Source organism: Pholcus phalangioides, unplaced genomic scaffold (assembly GCF_987345545.1).
Source record: "Pholcus phalangioides strain wild (caught in Gottingen) unplaced genomic scaffold, Ppha-v1.0 ptg000015l_1, whole genome shotgun sequence".
Lineage (NCBI taxonomy): Eukaryota > Metazoa > Arthropoda > Arachnida > Araneae > Pholcidae > Pholcus > Pholcus phalangioides.
This window is the reverse complement of record NW_028301608.1, coordinates 63,179,719-63,195,987: the sequence shown is the minus strand read 5'-3', so window position 1 is coordinate 63,195,987 and position 16,269 is coordinate 63,179,719. Positions and strand designations below refer to the sequence as shown.

Genomic DNA, 16,269 nt, shown 5'->3' with positions numbered 1-16,269 from the left:
CACCCCTAAAGGTGTTCAGGTTACATAGTAAATCGGACGCCGCAATCCTACTCAGTACAGATCTGACAGGGCGAAACGGAAATAATTTCCGAGTCGAGAGCCAGTGGATGCCAATTTCATGGGGAGGTGCCAACCCTCTTCACTTCACCGTATCGATCCAGAGAACCCTGGTCAATAGTAGGGTAAAACTAATCTGTCTCACGACGTTTATATGTTGGAGATATGTTCATGTTTTTGTTTGAGTCCCTTAGAGCTGTCCCGTAACCGTCTAGGATTCCGTAGAACAGTATCAGCAAGAGTTCTGTGGAGTGTTCCGCGCAAACTAAAACCTTGGAACCCCCTGCTGTAGAGAGAGAGAGACAGGAATGGGTGGAAGTTAAAGTGGGAGCAAGAGCAAGATCAAGATAATATGGAGGGTGGTCTAGCAGCTCCCAACTCAATTCCTGAATCTTTCGCGGTGTGCGACTTTAGCGTTAACTTGGCGGTAAAGAAGGTCCTTTCGGCTCACGAGCGATGCCCTTTTCCGCTTCATGAACATGGTCCAAATAACCACAATGCACTTCGGTATTGATTGCTCTTCTACTGGGAAGAAAGTCATAGAAAACTATTCCGCGGTGATCCTCCTGGAGATACAGTATCTAAGAAGTAGTAGGTGATCCCACCAGACATACAGTGAGATCTTCTTGTGTGTCAGCGTGCGTCTGGTAACCTTTTTGATTCTCACACCGTACAATTTCCAGATGGATTGTTGAGAAGAATGCTACTAGCATAACCAGTGTCCGACTGTTCTGGCACTTTCGGTGGACTCTCCTAAGACCGTGCATATAGTGCGGCGACAAAGAGGTACGGGAGTGCATAACAGAGACTACCGACGAAAAGCATTGTAATGTTTTGTTCTACACCACACACATACTCGAGAAGCGAGGCATAACAGAAAAAAGAGGCCACTCAACGAGGTGCGCGACTTGAACAATCCTGTTTGCTTTCACCCCGATCTGTCGATTTGCTCATCTGCTGATTGGCCCGTTTCTCCCTTTCTTTTCGTCATCCTCACACCCCACATTTCAGAACCTCTCCGGCCATTTCCTGTATCCTCCTCCTCCTCTATTACTATGTGCGGACATCTCTTCCTCCACCCCTATGCATTTTTTTTCTTCCTAGTCGCAATTCTGCGAACTCGCTCCTTTATGAGCACAGATTGAAATGAAATTTATCGTGGTTGCAGTCCTGGAAGCATCAAGTTTGGATATCCAGTGGAACCACATAATGTGACGAATTTTAAGTTTTATTCAACGGACATTTTACACGTCCCGTATTACACCTTAAAGTTGCAAACAACAAACGAAATTTTGCGTACTCTAGAACACACTTCAACGTTTCCAAAACGATCGGGAATATGCAAATTGGACCGTAAACACGACTATCTGCTGCTCGTCTAGCGCCACCTATCATTTCTGGCAAGAACTTTGTTCCCCGCCTAATTTTTGACTGAGGTTTTCAGCATTTGTCGCCATTGGTTAAGGGTCTGGTCCACAAATTGCACAACGTAAACTAAATTCAAAGTTGTAAAAATTCCGTAATTGTCGAAATCAATTAATGTAATTGATGGTTGTTGTGAATAAAAAAAAAATGAAATAAAATGCTTTTAAGTTCATTCTATTTGTGTACAGGTAAAATAGTAACTTTTGTGCCAATGAAAACGTGCGAGTGCAGTAATGGATCCCTAAACTTGATTTCTCAAAGCAGGATCTATATTTCACCAATTGGAAATTTTAGATCATAGGGCTATATATAAAAGACTAATTTTTTTAAACTTTTTTTTGTATACGACGCCATGGGAAATTTATGATATTGTAAGTAACTGCACGTCATTTGGAAATATTCTTGTTATTGGAAATATGTTTCTAAAGCGCAAACAATCTGGGACAGCATGTATAAACAATAAAGAATATCAATGAGCGTTTTCCTTTTAGAGTAATTCATGATTTTGAATATCATTTTGACATGAATTTTTAGTCACTTGTGACTCGGAGGCCTCCAACCCCCAAAGATCTTCTCCAGTTCTATAGCACACTGTATCGCTAAGCGGTCGTTGCCTTTAGAAGCCACGATTTGAACTCCCACGGGCATTATTCCGTTCTCGTCAAGACCGAGCGGGCACTGAGTAACGGGAAGACCGAGGATATTGAAGATCACTGCATAACCCCCTGAGAGGAACAAAACAATCGACTCTCCGCAATAAAAGGACTTCAAAGGATATGTTGGCATCAGCAATACAGAGTTTTCGTCCAATATCGAACCCAAGTCTTCTTCTATCACCTTCAAATTTCGCTGCACTTGATCGGCCACGTTGATCTTGTTGACAATGAACTCTAAACAAAACCATACCAAGACATATGAGGTAAACGTGGAGTTCCCGACGAGACTCTTGAGAATTTCTCCGATAATACTGACGTTGTTTCCTTCGCCCAGAAGCATTTCTTTTATAGGCTTTCGTAAGCAAGAATGAAACTTAAATAGTGACGAGAGCAAAGCATATCTCATGGACTTCATTTGCACTTTTTCTGTTTTGGCATTGAGTCTCTGTCCCAGTTCAAAAGCAGCCTATAAATTGAATTGTAAAACAGTCAGGGCTGGATGTCGATTAAAATTTTTAACTAGTTAATCAAAAATTTTTAATACATTAATCGACTGATTAATCGAATATTTTCATATAACTATACAAGGATGCATAAGTAACAGGGCGCATGGCATTCTACTAGCGAACCGTTGATCCTGGAGACAATTCCAATCACAAAAAAGTACGTAACTAACGTGTGGTACTGAGATATGTCACTCATCTTGTAAGAGGTTATATAGTTATTAAAATGAAAAAAAAAAAAAACCTTTTTATACCATCCCCGTGTGCCCCAAGACCCAATTGGAAAGTTGTTTCCCCGTCTCTCTTGATGCCAAAAAAGGAAAAAAAATTCACGTTTCCAAGTGCAATATTCACTGAGGTATTCGAATTCGAGGAAAAAAGCGTTTTCCGTTAGTTTTGCTGTTTTCTCCATTTTTTTTAATTCACAAATCTCAGCTTACGTTGCACTTAGAAACGTGGAATTTTTTTTGTTGGCCTTAGAAAAGACGGAAACAACTTTTTAATTGGGTTTTTGGCTGCATACGGAGACTGTATCTAAATGCAATTTTTTCATTTCAATAACTATGGACCCCTTGCAACATGGATGACATATCCGAGTTCTACAATTTATTTTGATACTATTTTCTAATTGGAAGTATGCCTATAGGATCAACGGTTCGCCGGTAAAATGTGGCGTCAGCTGTTAGCTACGCACCTTATGTAATATTGATTTATGCTACAAAAACATATTTCATTCATTTTACGCACCTATGATGCCAGATCTAAACAAATATAGGAATAGATTAAGAAATTAATGCTGTCAGCTTAAAGCAATTTATTTTGCTGAAATATTTTGTCAAAACCTGGAATTTTTCTTCACTTGCATCTCGTCGCTTTAAAAAAAAAAAATCTGTTATATTTTAAGTTATAGTCACTAAACTACTTTCGATCATACTGTTGCCAGTGCTGTCTTAACGCAAGGTGCCCATCCGGGCACGGCCTACACCACGTATGGAAGAAAACCTTCGTATGAAGCTGGTGATATCACTGGAGAAGGCCATCTCACGTGTAACCATTGGATATCGCAGGCCGACGCATGAGCAATGCTTACCCTCTTTTTTAGTATATCCTAGTGGCTATAGGCGAGAAGACCTCCTTCAGTGACGTCACGAGCTTCGCGCAGAGACCTTCAGACCTTCTTCTATAGGTGGTGATGGCACGGGCCGGCCTGGGTGCCTCAAGTGCAAAGGGGCCTCATGATAACGAGATAGAGATGCTTAAGATTTTCGAAATTACGCACTTGAATTGATAGGCAGGCTGTCCTAGTGACTATGGCCCAGACTGTTCCATGGTTCTTGGGGGGAGGGGAGAGGGTTGGGTCCATTCAAGTATATTGCCATATGGCGATGTGGCCTGGGTATCTTTCGGTTTGACGGTTAATAGTGTCCAGAGAATAATAATAGCGTGATCACCACGAATTCCCAAAAGATCTTTACGATCTGTCCAGGGAATTTGTTAGTAGACATCCATACTCGAACCCAGACCTGCACAGTCAGAAGCTAGCTCCCTAACCACTAGACTACCAGGCGGTATGAAATTTTAATGATTTTGATTTCGCATTCTTATGTAATTAACGCTAAAAATTTTTTTATTTTTATGAAGAAAAGATTTTTTTCCCTTTAAAATTTAAAGATCCGTAAATGAATTGAAGAGGTTTTAAACGGAGACTGTGGGCTTTAAGATATCCGCAGTGTGGTTTTGTTGGTACAGCAGAGAACAGTCAGACTTTCAACAAAATACTTACATAACAGAACTGAAAATTCTCAAGGATCTGCCATTTTCGCTTCAAAATATGGAAGACAGGTCGCAACACCAGTTCAACGCAAAACAATCATAATTCTGACAACATAGACACGTTTGAGCAGTGTTTTTGAACCTGTGGCACGCGGATCCTTGGGAGTCTGTGAGTACTTTGTAAGGGATTCGCGCGCGCGCGCACTATCATTTTCATTTACTACCATTGCATTGATGACGCATTTAGCAATAAATGCTGTGAAATTGTAATTTAACACTTCAATTTATGATGTACAAATCATGGAAAACAATGCATTTTGGATTTTGTGGGGTGGCTCGACATTGACATTTGCTACGGGGGCTGTGCAGAGCTTTGACCTTCCGTATAAGGGGTCATGGCATAAAAAAAGGTGAGGAAATACTACGTTAGAGCCACCCACCCACACACACACGTCGCATTGACCAATTCATAGAAATTCCTCAGAAGAATATTTACGAACTGCAGGTACGGTTAAGTACATGTAATAGTAGATGTCTGTGTAAAATCAGTAGTTAACTGTAAAAGACTCCACCTGGTTAGCTTCAAGTATTCAGAACAAAACTCTCTTCTGTTTTGCATGAAGTCATGACCTTTGTCGTAAAAAAGCGGGCTTGTTCATCGCACCCTCTCTGGTTCACGGATAACGTATAACGTGCGTATTATTGAATTGAAAAGAGAAGGGCATTCATAGAATACAGATTTATAGAAGTAGTGTTGCTGAGGTTATCGTCCAAGGGGTTTGATTGGAAGATTGCTAATGTTGTTCCGATATTTAAAAAGGGTAATAGAGAAACCGCATTCAATTATCGTCCAGTGAGTTTGACGAGCTCCAGGAAATTTTAGAAATTATTATCAAAAAAGGCATTTGGAGAAGTGGATAGACAAGAATAATGTACTGCCGGATAACCACCATGGATTCAGGTAAGGTAAGAAATTTGTAATCAACCTCCTTTGCTTCTATGATCACGGGACTAAGGCTTTGGGCAATGGCAAAAACGTCGTCGTAGTTTATCTTGATTTCCAGAGGGCATTCGATCGTGTTCACCATGGTAGACGTATCTTGCAGCGTTTACATGAAATTGGGATTGGGAGCAACTTGTTGAATTGGATAGAATTGTGGTTAAGCGATGGGTCACAACGGTGAATGGGGAATTTTCAGATGTCAAAAGAGAAGTCAATCAAGAAAGTGCCCTTGGCCTCGTATTTTTTTCACTTTTTATCGGTAAACTCGACCAGGGTATTGATTGGATTTTTATCAAATTCGCAGATGACGTGAAGCTAATGGGGGAATCAAAGCGATAGGGAGTTGCTTCAGACCTACTTGAACAGAATTGGAATATAAGCAAATGAATGGAGCATAAAGTTTAGCGTTGACAGCTGCGTGGGCACTCAGTTTGGTTCCAATAACCCTCGTTTCACTTACGAGTTGAATAGTAGTATCGCTATCCCGGATGCAACTAGGATCCGATTCGGGAATTCTCACTGACGACGTGATAATTACGTATTTCCAAGGAATCAGCATGATCCGTTAAGGGAATTTGTTTTTCTGAACATTGTTCAGCGGTAGTCAGAAAATAGAATGGAATGTTCTTAAAAAGGTCTCCTCTTCGCGTTCTCCTAAAGTCATTCTTCCGCTTTTCGGAGACTCCTGCACTGGAGTGTGCCGTAAGATTTTGGAGACCATACCTACAGGGAAGGTATGCGTAGACTTAGTTGATGGGGAGCAGATAAAAGCTATGCGTGTTCTTGTTGGCACACAAGGCTTGAGCAATGAAGGAAGACTTGATTTCTTGAATATATTTGCGTTGGAAAAACGCAGGTGTCGAGGGATATGATCGAAGTGTTCAAAATTTTTTTCAGCAGAATTGATAGGATGGACCATGAACTACACCGAACCATGAAATACACGGTCAATCAACTGCTTCGACAAGGGGACACCAGTATCGTTTAGTAAGGGACGATTCCAAGTTGTGGTATCACGGGGGTTTTTTCTCTAATAGGGTTGTCAATAAATGGATTATCTTACCTTCGGGGGTTGTATATTGTAACACAATTGACACGTTTAAAAAGAAGTACGATAGACATAGTGGAATAAATCCATACTTAGAATTAAGACAACCGTAATCTTTTTTTATGGGTAGTGTATTACTTATTTTATTTTTTTGGTTGATGTATGCTTTTATATTGGATACTTTGGTAATATTTGACATCCATATTTTTTATGGGCATAATTTTTTCAGCCACCCCATTGGGCAATTTGCCTGTTGTGGCCTTTTTATCTGTATTTCTAAGCATATAAAATGGCCGTATTGTGTTAAAATAATGAAAATATAGTCCAATTACATTTTGTTGTTTCGTAATATACCATATCATAACAAAGAAATACGTTTACTCATTACACCTCAAAATATATATTTAATTACTAAGTAACTTTTGGAATTTATTGAAAATTTGGAAATTTTTGGGAAAGTGGCTTAGGAACTTCTCTGTTGAGGGAGATGTTATCCTTCAGAATGCTAGTACTTATTTTTCGTATAAATATGGATTACTGAACTGGTTTTGATAAAAAACGGAACTATAGAACTATGGGTTCAAATATTATGTGTCAAAGAACATTGAGGCAAAGTTGAAAAAAAAAAAGTAGCCAAAAATGCAAATACCTCTCGCAATCTTCGCAAAATATCCGATTCCACCGGTAGTGAGAACATGTTATCGGAATTGTCTTCCATGTAAAACACTTTGACGTTAGACAAGTCAACCTGTTATTGGAACGGAGAATAATATATGTCATTTCTTTCACCTCCATAAAATAAAATTGAAGCAACAGATAAAAATTCACGGAAGAAGTTTCTATTTCATTTCTATTTGAATGTGTAAAAAAGAATAAAAACTACACAGTGCTTGAAAATTGCTCAGGAACAGTTATTTTTCGTCATATCTAATGACTGACATCCTTTAAAGAAATGAAACTTGGCACATGTTTAATAAAAACATCCTGAAGCATCTTTATTATGCAAAATGGAACAGACATCGCCACAGGGCAAAAAAAGATGAGCAAAAGAAAACAAAAGATCTTTACAGCAATTGTAAACAGTTATGAAAAATTGACGCAATTCTTGAAAATGTTCGCCACTCGTGCAAACGAAACGTCGGAAGACAAAAACTGTATTTCACGTCGGCCAAAAAACCCGAAAACTCTTAAATTTAATTCTAATTTACTCGATGGCCACGAAAGCCTTTTTTGTTTCAGTTATGACAAATGTTCGTTCTTCTGGAAATAAGGATAGATATGAGGTGTGACCCCTCCTCTGACATCGATGCACATTTGGCATCTGTTGTGCATGCTGTTTACTAGATTGTTGAGAGAGCTTGAGAGATTTTGTCTGATTCGTCCTCCAAGGCGATTTTGTATTTCTGTATGGTTTGGGAAGGGTTATTTCTTTGAGCAATATGTCTGCCGCGTGCATCCCACGCGTGCTCTATGGGATTTAGGTCCGGCGAATATGCGGGTCATGGCATCCGCTCCATATCTTCACATTCTAGTGTTATTACATCCACTTCATCTATCTCATGCGGCCGGGTATTGCCATCCATGAACCGAAAGTTTGGTTTTGCACTGCGGAAAAGATGGACATGCGACCGAGGAGAATCTCGCTTCAGTACCGCAGAGATTTTACGATACCTTCACTGAAGATATGAAGCGGAGTTCTGTCATTGTGCATGATACCCACCCAGACCATTACTCTTCGGAAATAGCGATCAATTTCCTTGACATTCCGGTGATGGTAACGAGTTTCCTACTAGTAAAACCAGAATTACTATTGATGCAGAAGCCCGATTCGTCAGAGAACATGACTCTGGACTACTGTTGCTGATCCCAACGAATATGCTCATTACATCAACGTAATCTTTCTCGACGATGATGTGCTCGTAGCAGAATGCATTTTACAGGTTTCCGTGCATTTAAGCCAACATTATTCATTTGCCGAAAAATGGTTTTCGCATATACGCTAGTGCCAGTAGCGTTAGCTGGGGCTATCTGGTTAAAAGTGGAATTTCTGTTTCTCTTTTCGTCACTAGACTGACATATCTATCCTCTTGAGGTGTAGTTATCCCCCCCCCCCCCCACAATCTAGTGAACAGCATGCATAAGATACCAAATGTGCATCGGTGTTCGCGGAGGTCACACTTCACACTTCATACTGAGGAACTCGTATCTGTCCTTATTTCCAGCAGAACGAACACTTTTTTCTTCTTTTGCTTAACTTTTTTTGCCATGTGACGCGCGATATCTGCTTCATTTTGCATTATAAAGATACTCCAGGATGTCTATTAACATGGCCAAGTTTCATTTCTTTGAAGGATGTCTATCATTAGGTATAACGAAAAATAACACTGTTCCTTAGCATTTGTCAAGCAGCATAGATCAAGGTTAATTTTTTTCACTAAATCATATTGTTACATATGTAGGCCTACAAACTATATAAATTTGTCACGCGAATATGAAATCATAGGTTAGTGGAAAAAAGTTTAAGGACAACCGATAAATAATCGTAACTCGGAAACTTGGGAATGTAAATATATTAAAATTTTAGAGCGACAATTAAACTCGGATTTTCTTTCACAAATAAAAGAAGATCATGGGGAATAGAATTCTGTTGGTTACATAAATTCAAACACTACGCAATTTGAAATCTTTTTTGCACTCTATGTACGCTATATTGTCTGATAAAACATGATCAACTAGTTAAGCGTTTCAGCGCACGTTCGATCTGATAATTTAAGCTTACTGGATCGTCCAGTTTCATGATTGCTCTGTTATGTCCAGACAATAATTTCATCGAAGTCAGCAAATCTTCGGCATAACGACACATCGGCCCGAATGTCGCAAAGCCCCCCTCGATCAACTCAGGGAAGTGGCCTCTGTCAGAAATCATATCTGAAAGTAGGGTAACTGCATTCATACACTTGATACAATTACGCTACCTAACGAATAAATATCGCGAAAGTCAAGTTTCATACCTTTCGTTGATTTGTGCGTGAATACCCCACAGAAAGCAGCTGGTACTCTAAGGCTTCCTCCCATGTCAGAACCCATGCCTAGAACGGAACACGCAGAACCTATAAAAGCAGCTTCACCTCCTGGAAAGAAAGAAATAATCCTTACTTTTTACAAATGACCTTTTTGCAATATGTATTCGTCAAATGAGTTACTTAGGGGTCATTCAAGTAATACGTACGTCATCATCGATTGGGGGGGAGGAGGAGTTTCCGATTTGCTGACTTTTGATGACAATAGGGGGGGGGGTTGGATAATGCTTACGTCATCGACCACCCTTTATGAAAATATCAGTTAGGATTCAGAGGGGCAGAGCTGATGAAGAAATTTTGCTGACAAGAGGGGGGAGGGGCTCAGCGTTTTGCTGACAAGGGTTGGGGGGAGGGGGGTCTAAAATGACTAAAAATTTGAATCGTAATACTTGAACGGCCCCTTACTTACTCCGACCTGGCGAATGTGATTCGCCATACTGGGGTTCCCCAGAGGGAGCATTTATTTTCTCAACTTAAAAAAAAACAAAAAAACAACCACATACATAAATATATATACATTCTACCCACGAGAGCACCATTGGCCCCCGAGGCTAACAATTCACCTTACAAAACAATTTACAATCCATTACAATTATAATAACAGAACAAAAGATTACTACTACTATTACGGCTTACATTATACCTTGGGCAGCACCATTAACACCACGCGAGCAGGAATTTAATGCTCCCGAGGTTATTACATTAAGATATCATTATTGCTTTAATAAATTTACATCAATGTACACGAGTTTTATCACTCCCAAATGTTGAATATGTGATCCATTTATATTATCTAACATCGACTGGAACATACTGACGCAAACCAGTTCTAAATAATATAAATTTATTCAAGTAATTGACACGAATAAATGTAATTCCTATAATAACATGAATGTATTCAAAAATTGAAATGAAAATGAACAAAATTTTAACATGTTGTTTGTCACTATTCACACAAAACTTGCTATATGCACATTGTTCAACGAAGTTGGACCATCTGTATCATTGAAGTATCGACGATAAATCTCAAAAATTGATTTCCTTGTTCACATGTTAGAAATAAAAAAGATGAGTGCAGTAGATTTCTCTTTCGTAATTTTTGAGAAAAAAAAACCCGTCAAGCGGGAAGAATAATTATTTACACAGTAAAATGATGAAATGGGTGGGGGGATGCTGAGGTGAACGAGAGGGAAGAAACAACTTCCGTTCACAGGGTTATAATGAAGCTTCGCGATGATGAGAAAACAGGGAGAGCTGGAATGAATTTTTTCTTCCACTCGAATTGGGATGAGATATTTTGTTCTTGATCGTTAAGGGATTAATTGAAAATAATACGTCAATTAAAAAAAAATGTGCATCGTAAAGTAATAAAAATAATGAAGCAGAAAAAAGAGTGAGTGAAAAGTGATGTGATTCACATGTTGTATCTTCAAAAAATAATAATAATCAAAATTCATTTGAGATATTTAGCGAGTGAATATTGAACACGCATACACTCACCACTACTTCCTCCAGAGGTCTTGGTTGTGTCGTACGGATTTTTGGTACTCCCGTACAATTTATTCCATGTATCGAGCCACAAACAAAACTCGGGTGTGTTTGAGGTGGCGATGATGATTGCACCAGCTTTCTTTAATATCTTGATCACATCAGCATCTTCTTCGGCAAAGCGATTTTCGAAATACTTGGATCCACCCGTGGAACGCGTTCCTAAAAATTAAAAAAAAATACACTTATCCCATATTATCAATTTTTTTTAGACATGATGCCATTCATCTTCATATTAGCTCATTCTCAGAACTTTTGTTTAACCCCTAGGCTGCGGGAATACTCGAACAACAGCTGCTCTCATAACGGCTGCGTAAAAAACAAAAAATGCTCCTTTATTTTCCAGTTGTCTTTTGTGGAAGATGGATGTCACTCAAACTCATACGTTGCAAATGCAGTGATATCTCGGCTAAGGAAGACAATTTGTAGCCGAATCACGTATTTTGTAGCCGAAATTTGTAGCCAATTGTCACGCCAATTTGTAGCCGAAAACTTCGTAAGGGGCCGTTCAAGTATTACGTAAGCAAATTTTTAGCCATTTTTGACCCCCCCCCCCCCTTGTCAGCAAAATTCCGTCATCAGCTTTGCCCCTCTGAATCCAACTCATATTTTCACAAAGGGTGGTTGATGACGTAAGCATTATCCAAACCCCCCCCCCCATCGATGATGACGTAATACTTGAACGGCCCCTAAGCTGAGGCGTTCCTCAGCCGAGGTATCACGGTGCAGTGAAGCCTACCTGAGACGGACACTATGAGATGGAAACCTTTGAAGGAATCAAAAAAATAATCTCTTCATTGATGGTTTTTTGTGTGGTACACAGCTATAAAATGGAAACCTGTCTAAAATTAAATATAATTCCAGTCTCTTGAATATGCCCGAGTGGCATGGTGGTAAGATGCTCGTCTACCATCGTGAAGGTTGTTGTCAGGGTCCCGGGTTCGAACCCAAGGGAGGATATAGATAAGATATTTTCCCTAACGAACTCGAGGCGACCACCGATAGACAGTGCCTTCACTTCCAACCCATCTCACTAATGGCAGTAAATTGCGATATGGCTAGAGTTGGTGCTTGGTGAAGTAGTAGTCTCTTGACTGACGTTCCGTTTCGTACAGGTTTCATTAAAAACACTATCGAAAGAAAAGGTAATATACGGAGAATCTGGGTTCGAACCCACAATCATCAACAAAATAGCGATCAGGGAAGACCAGCACTTTACCACTGCTCAACAACGCATAAAAGCGTCGCATAGAACAAGAAAACCTATTAGAAAATAGAAGAAATAATAATAACTAATACCGTATATATAAGAATACGCCATCTGTACGTCATTTCAAGAAAACTTCGTGTCAAAAAATTTATTTGAAAAAAAAACCGGATGATGGAGCACCCCGAGGATTAATGAAAATATTTCCAATATAATTTTTAGAGAAAAGGACCACGCACATGGTTATCAAAAAGAGCGCTTTTTTTTCATTCACATGAATCGAAAACTTTCTGACATCGAATTCGATTTTAATGATTACAGCGTGATCGAAATTATTCGTTTATTTACGGCCATTATGTGGGAACTAGATATGGCACGAGTCGACTACTAGCTGCACATATTAGAAATTGATACAGTACTAAATCATTCACGTAATAGAGAGTACCTTTGACTTGTACAGTGAACTTGACAGTTATTGGAACACCGAATAGAGGAGTGTCTTCAGCAATCTGTTCCGCCGTCTTTGATTTAGACTCGACCAGCAAATCGACTTTTTTGGCTTCTGCCAATGCTTGTGCGAACCTGTCCTCAGTCAGTGCATTAATGTAAGGATTCACTTCTTCAATTCTGTCGATGTAGCTCGAAACAAAGGCCAGCGATTTTACCTGCCAAGAGAATGAGTTCAATAACTTTTTTTGGTGGAGGAATAACGACAGTAACGACGAATAATAAATCATTATGTAATACAGTCGACGCTCGTTTTTACGAACCCGTACGGACATGATAATTAGTTCATAAAATTCGTAAATTGGAGAGAGACTGCGGGAAATAAAAAATTTTCACTTACGATTATTTGCGATTTCGGGAAAAAAAGAAATCACTGATTTTTGTGTTCTTTATCGTAACATTTAGCGATGGTTTCTGCACATGGTATCCGAAAAGTAAGGCCACGTATTTTCTTGAATATTTTGCTGCCACATTTGGTTTTTTGAAATCCTCCAACAAATAATTTCGCTTGTTGTTTCAAAAGATTTCCATCGATTGGAATTTTTACCTCTCATTTTTCTCGGGCAAGCAAAAGTGCCCTTTCGAGCTCCGGAAATGTTGCTTTTTTTGAAATATTTTCGGGATGGGGGAACGCAGCCGGACATTGGCGATGCGTGCTCGAGATTCGGTCGAACAGAAGTGTTGAAGGCACACATCAGATTCGCACGTCGATTGAAGTTTACTTTTGGTTACAACGAACTCGAAGGCGGCTAGAAAAATAAAATAACGAGGGATCAAAGGGGAAAAAAATATAGAAAGTAAAACGAGTTCGTAAAATAGAAAGTTAATAGAGATGAGAATTCGCAAAAAATAGAGTAGATATTAACATTATCTCTATAGTATGCTGGGGAACAAAGAACCGGTTCGTAAAAAAAGAGCGTGTTCGTAAATCGAAGTTCGTAAAAGCGAGCGTTGACTGTACATAAAAAAACAAATATTTACATACCGAAAAATGAAAAAATCAATAAATAAATGACATGCGATTGCATATCGTCATGAAAATCTAGACAAATTTGACTGGTTTCCAGATTGAATGTCGCACTTTCAAACAGCGATTAAAAATGAGTAATGAGTCACGTAGGTGACGATATTAGAAAAATTTGTCTGCTCAACTCTGACAGTTTGACGACAAAATTTTCTGAAAGCATTATTACGAACGCTTGAAGCAAATAAAGAGAAAAATGACGTCACCATGGGACAGCATTTTTCAATTTTTTTGTTCATCCCGTGGCGCACTTTACAGTCGAAATACCACGGCACCCTTTTTTTTCATATCACAAATGAAAAAATTCAATACACAAATGCAAATACAGGCAAAATGCCCAACAAGGTGGCTGGAAAAAGATGCCCATAAAAATATGGTTGTCAAAGTTATATGGTGTGAAGTTAATGCTGATTCTATTCCATCTATATTTCAAACTATGAGTAAAGTGGAACGATTTAATATTTGTGCAATTGTAGACCTGCTGCTCTCTGTGGTGAGATTTTTGAACGGGGAAGATAGGCCCGTATTCACGCTTCAAAGTTGGGAACCACAGAAAACTAGACGATCACCACTGTGACGACGGTGGGGTTCGAACAAGAGTTCTCGCAATGCGAGTCCGTCTATATGACCGCTATGCGGTCGTGTGGTCATATAGACGGACTCTCATCGTTGAACCACTGCTGGATAATAAAAACCATCTCACCCTATCTAGTGAAAATACTCATATATGTCAACTGTAGGCGCATAAAAATATATTTTTGCCAAAATTTTATGCAATAAATCTAACTTTTGAAAAATTAGTTGAATAGGGAACCTCATCTACTTTACGCCTATGTAGTTAAAACATTTCTCTCTATTATATATATTTTCTATTTTAATTCTTTCCTTCCAACAAATTTATGTTAAACCTTCTTCTAGGATTTGTGTTTGGATTCAGGTTCTTTTTGTAGAAAACAGTGGGTAAAAAAATTCTTTTATTTTCATTATTAAGATCGACAGGGTGTAATAGTAAGTCCTAATTTAGCCTTTCAACCGCTCCTCGTAGAGGTATGGTTCCAACTAAAAAAAATTGCTCAAAATGTGCTGAGAAATAACACTACCAGTTTAGGGTAGTAAAAATACAGCTTGTTACAAAATAAAAAAAATTCAAATAAATTTTTCTATGGACACTTCGTCTTAAAAATCCAATTAGAAAGTTGTCTCTCTTGAGTCCAACTAAAAAAATATCAAGTCTCAAAGTACAATATTCGCTGAGATGTTTGAATTCGAAAATCTGAAAAATATTTGGAAAATAACAGCATAAATAAGGGAAAGAACCATTGTCCGTGTGTTTATGCTGCTCTTTCTAAACTTTTCTCCGATTTTTAATTCAAATATATCAGCGAATATTTCATTTAGAAATATGAGATTTTTTTTTTTGTTGGCCTCAAGAGAGACAGAGCAACAACTTTCTAATTGGGTTTTTTAGGACAGGATGTTCTTTAAAAAATTTAAAATTTTAATTTTCTGACACACTGTATTTTCACTCTTAAAACTGGAACAGAGTGATTTCTGAAAATATTTTGAGCATTTATTTCAAATTGAAGCCATACCTCAATGACGAACAGTTGATGAGATAAAGTCTGAATTAGGGCATACAGGACACCCTGTACGCATCATATTATTCGTATAGTGCTTCAATTTTTGTTTGGACATTAACATTTGGAAAAAAAATTCAGAAAAAAAAATTTGTTTAATTTTGTTCGAAATTTTCGGCCACGATCCTCTGACGGCACACAGGTTGAAAAACCGTGTCACCGGGAGAAGGCGCAAATTGTCCTGTGGAGACGTTAGCTTTCTTCGACAATATCCACCTGACGAACAACTACTTCAAGATTCTAAAAAGCTGCATTGTGTTATATCGAATCGGATAGAAATTTGTTTTCTCACACACCTTTCCTTCCCTTATCTGTTCAGCCATTTTTGTGGCGGATATCAGGAGAAGTTCATTCCGCACAGGAGGAACGACTTCTCTCTGTCCGGCATAACGAATCATCAAACATAAACGTACAAAATAGTACCACGTCAGAGTTAAATATTTCAATATATTCAGGCATATTGTAGTGGTTACAGATGTCATATCCGAATGTGAACACGTACTTGCCGACTAATCACGTTGAGATGTCTGAAAAAAAAAACCAGAAAAAAAATTATACAGATAAAAGAAAATGATGTTTGTGGATACAGAAAAATAAACAACTGAAAACAGAGATAATCACTACGGTATAATTGAGAGGAGCTTATTTTCAAAAGGCAACATTTCCCCTTTTCTTTTTCCGAAATGCACTTTTTAACGGTTTATGAATACTTGGGATAAGCTTTCTGTCAGATTATACAACCAAGATTATTCAAACGGGAATATTTTTGGTAGAAATTACAATGTAAAGTTAGTCGTTTAT

The 16,269-nt window shown here is 38.5% G+C and overlaps 2 protein-coding genes across 2 annotated transcripts in view; one reads left to right on the top strand and one right to left on the bottom strand.

The window, feature by feature from the left end:
* Positions 1-16,269, top strand: part of LOC149076464 (uncharacterized) — a 49,620-nt gene that overhangs the window by 21,512 nt on the left and 11,839 nt on the right. The gene's annotated exons all lie outside the window — the stretch shown is intronic.
* LOC149076465 (fatty-acid amide hydrolase 2-A-like) lies at positions 1,875-15,995 on the bottom strand. Its single transcript, XM_089244033.1, has 7 exons — positions 15,765-15,995; positions 12,746-12,965; positions 11,046-11,255; positions 9,477-9,596; positions 9,245-9,393; positions 7,115-7,213; positions 1,875-2,604 (listed from the first exon to the last, which is right to left on the bottom strand). Exons 1-7 carry the CDS (start codon positions 15,948-15,950, stop codon positions 2,017-2,019), a joined length of 1,572 nt encoding a protein of 523 aa, XP_089100159.1. The 5' UTR covers positions 15,951-15,995; the 3' UTR covers positions 1,875-2,016.

Excerpts from the sequence above, each read along its gene's own strand:
- LOC149076465 (XM_089244033.1), bottom strand. The coding sequence starts at position 15,950 with ATGACATCTGTAACCACTACAATATGCCTGAATATATTGAAATATTTA. Across the intron at positions 11,256-12,745 it reads GTTCACTGTACAAGTCAAAG|GAACGCGTTCCACGGGTGGA; the intron begins GTACTCTCTATT and ends TTTAATTTTTAG. Across the intron at positions 2,605-7,114 it reads TTTTGCGAAGATTGCGAGAG|GCTGCTTTTGAACTGGGACA; the intron begins GTATTTGCATTT and ends TTCAATTTATAG.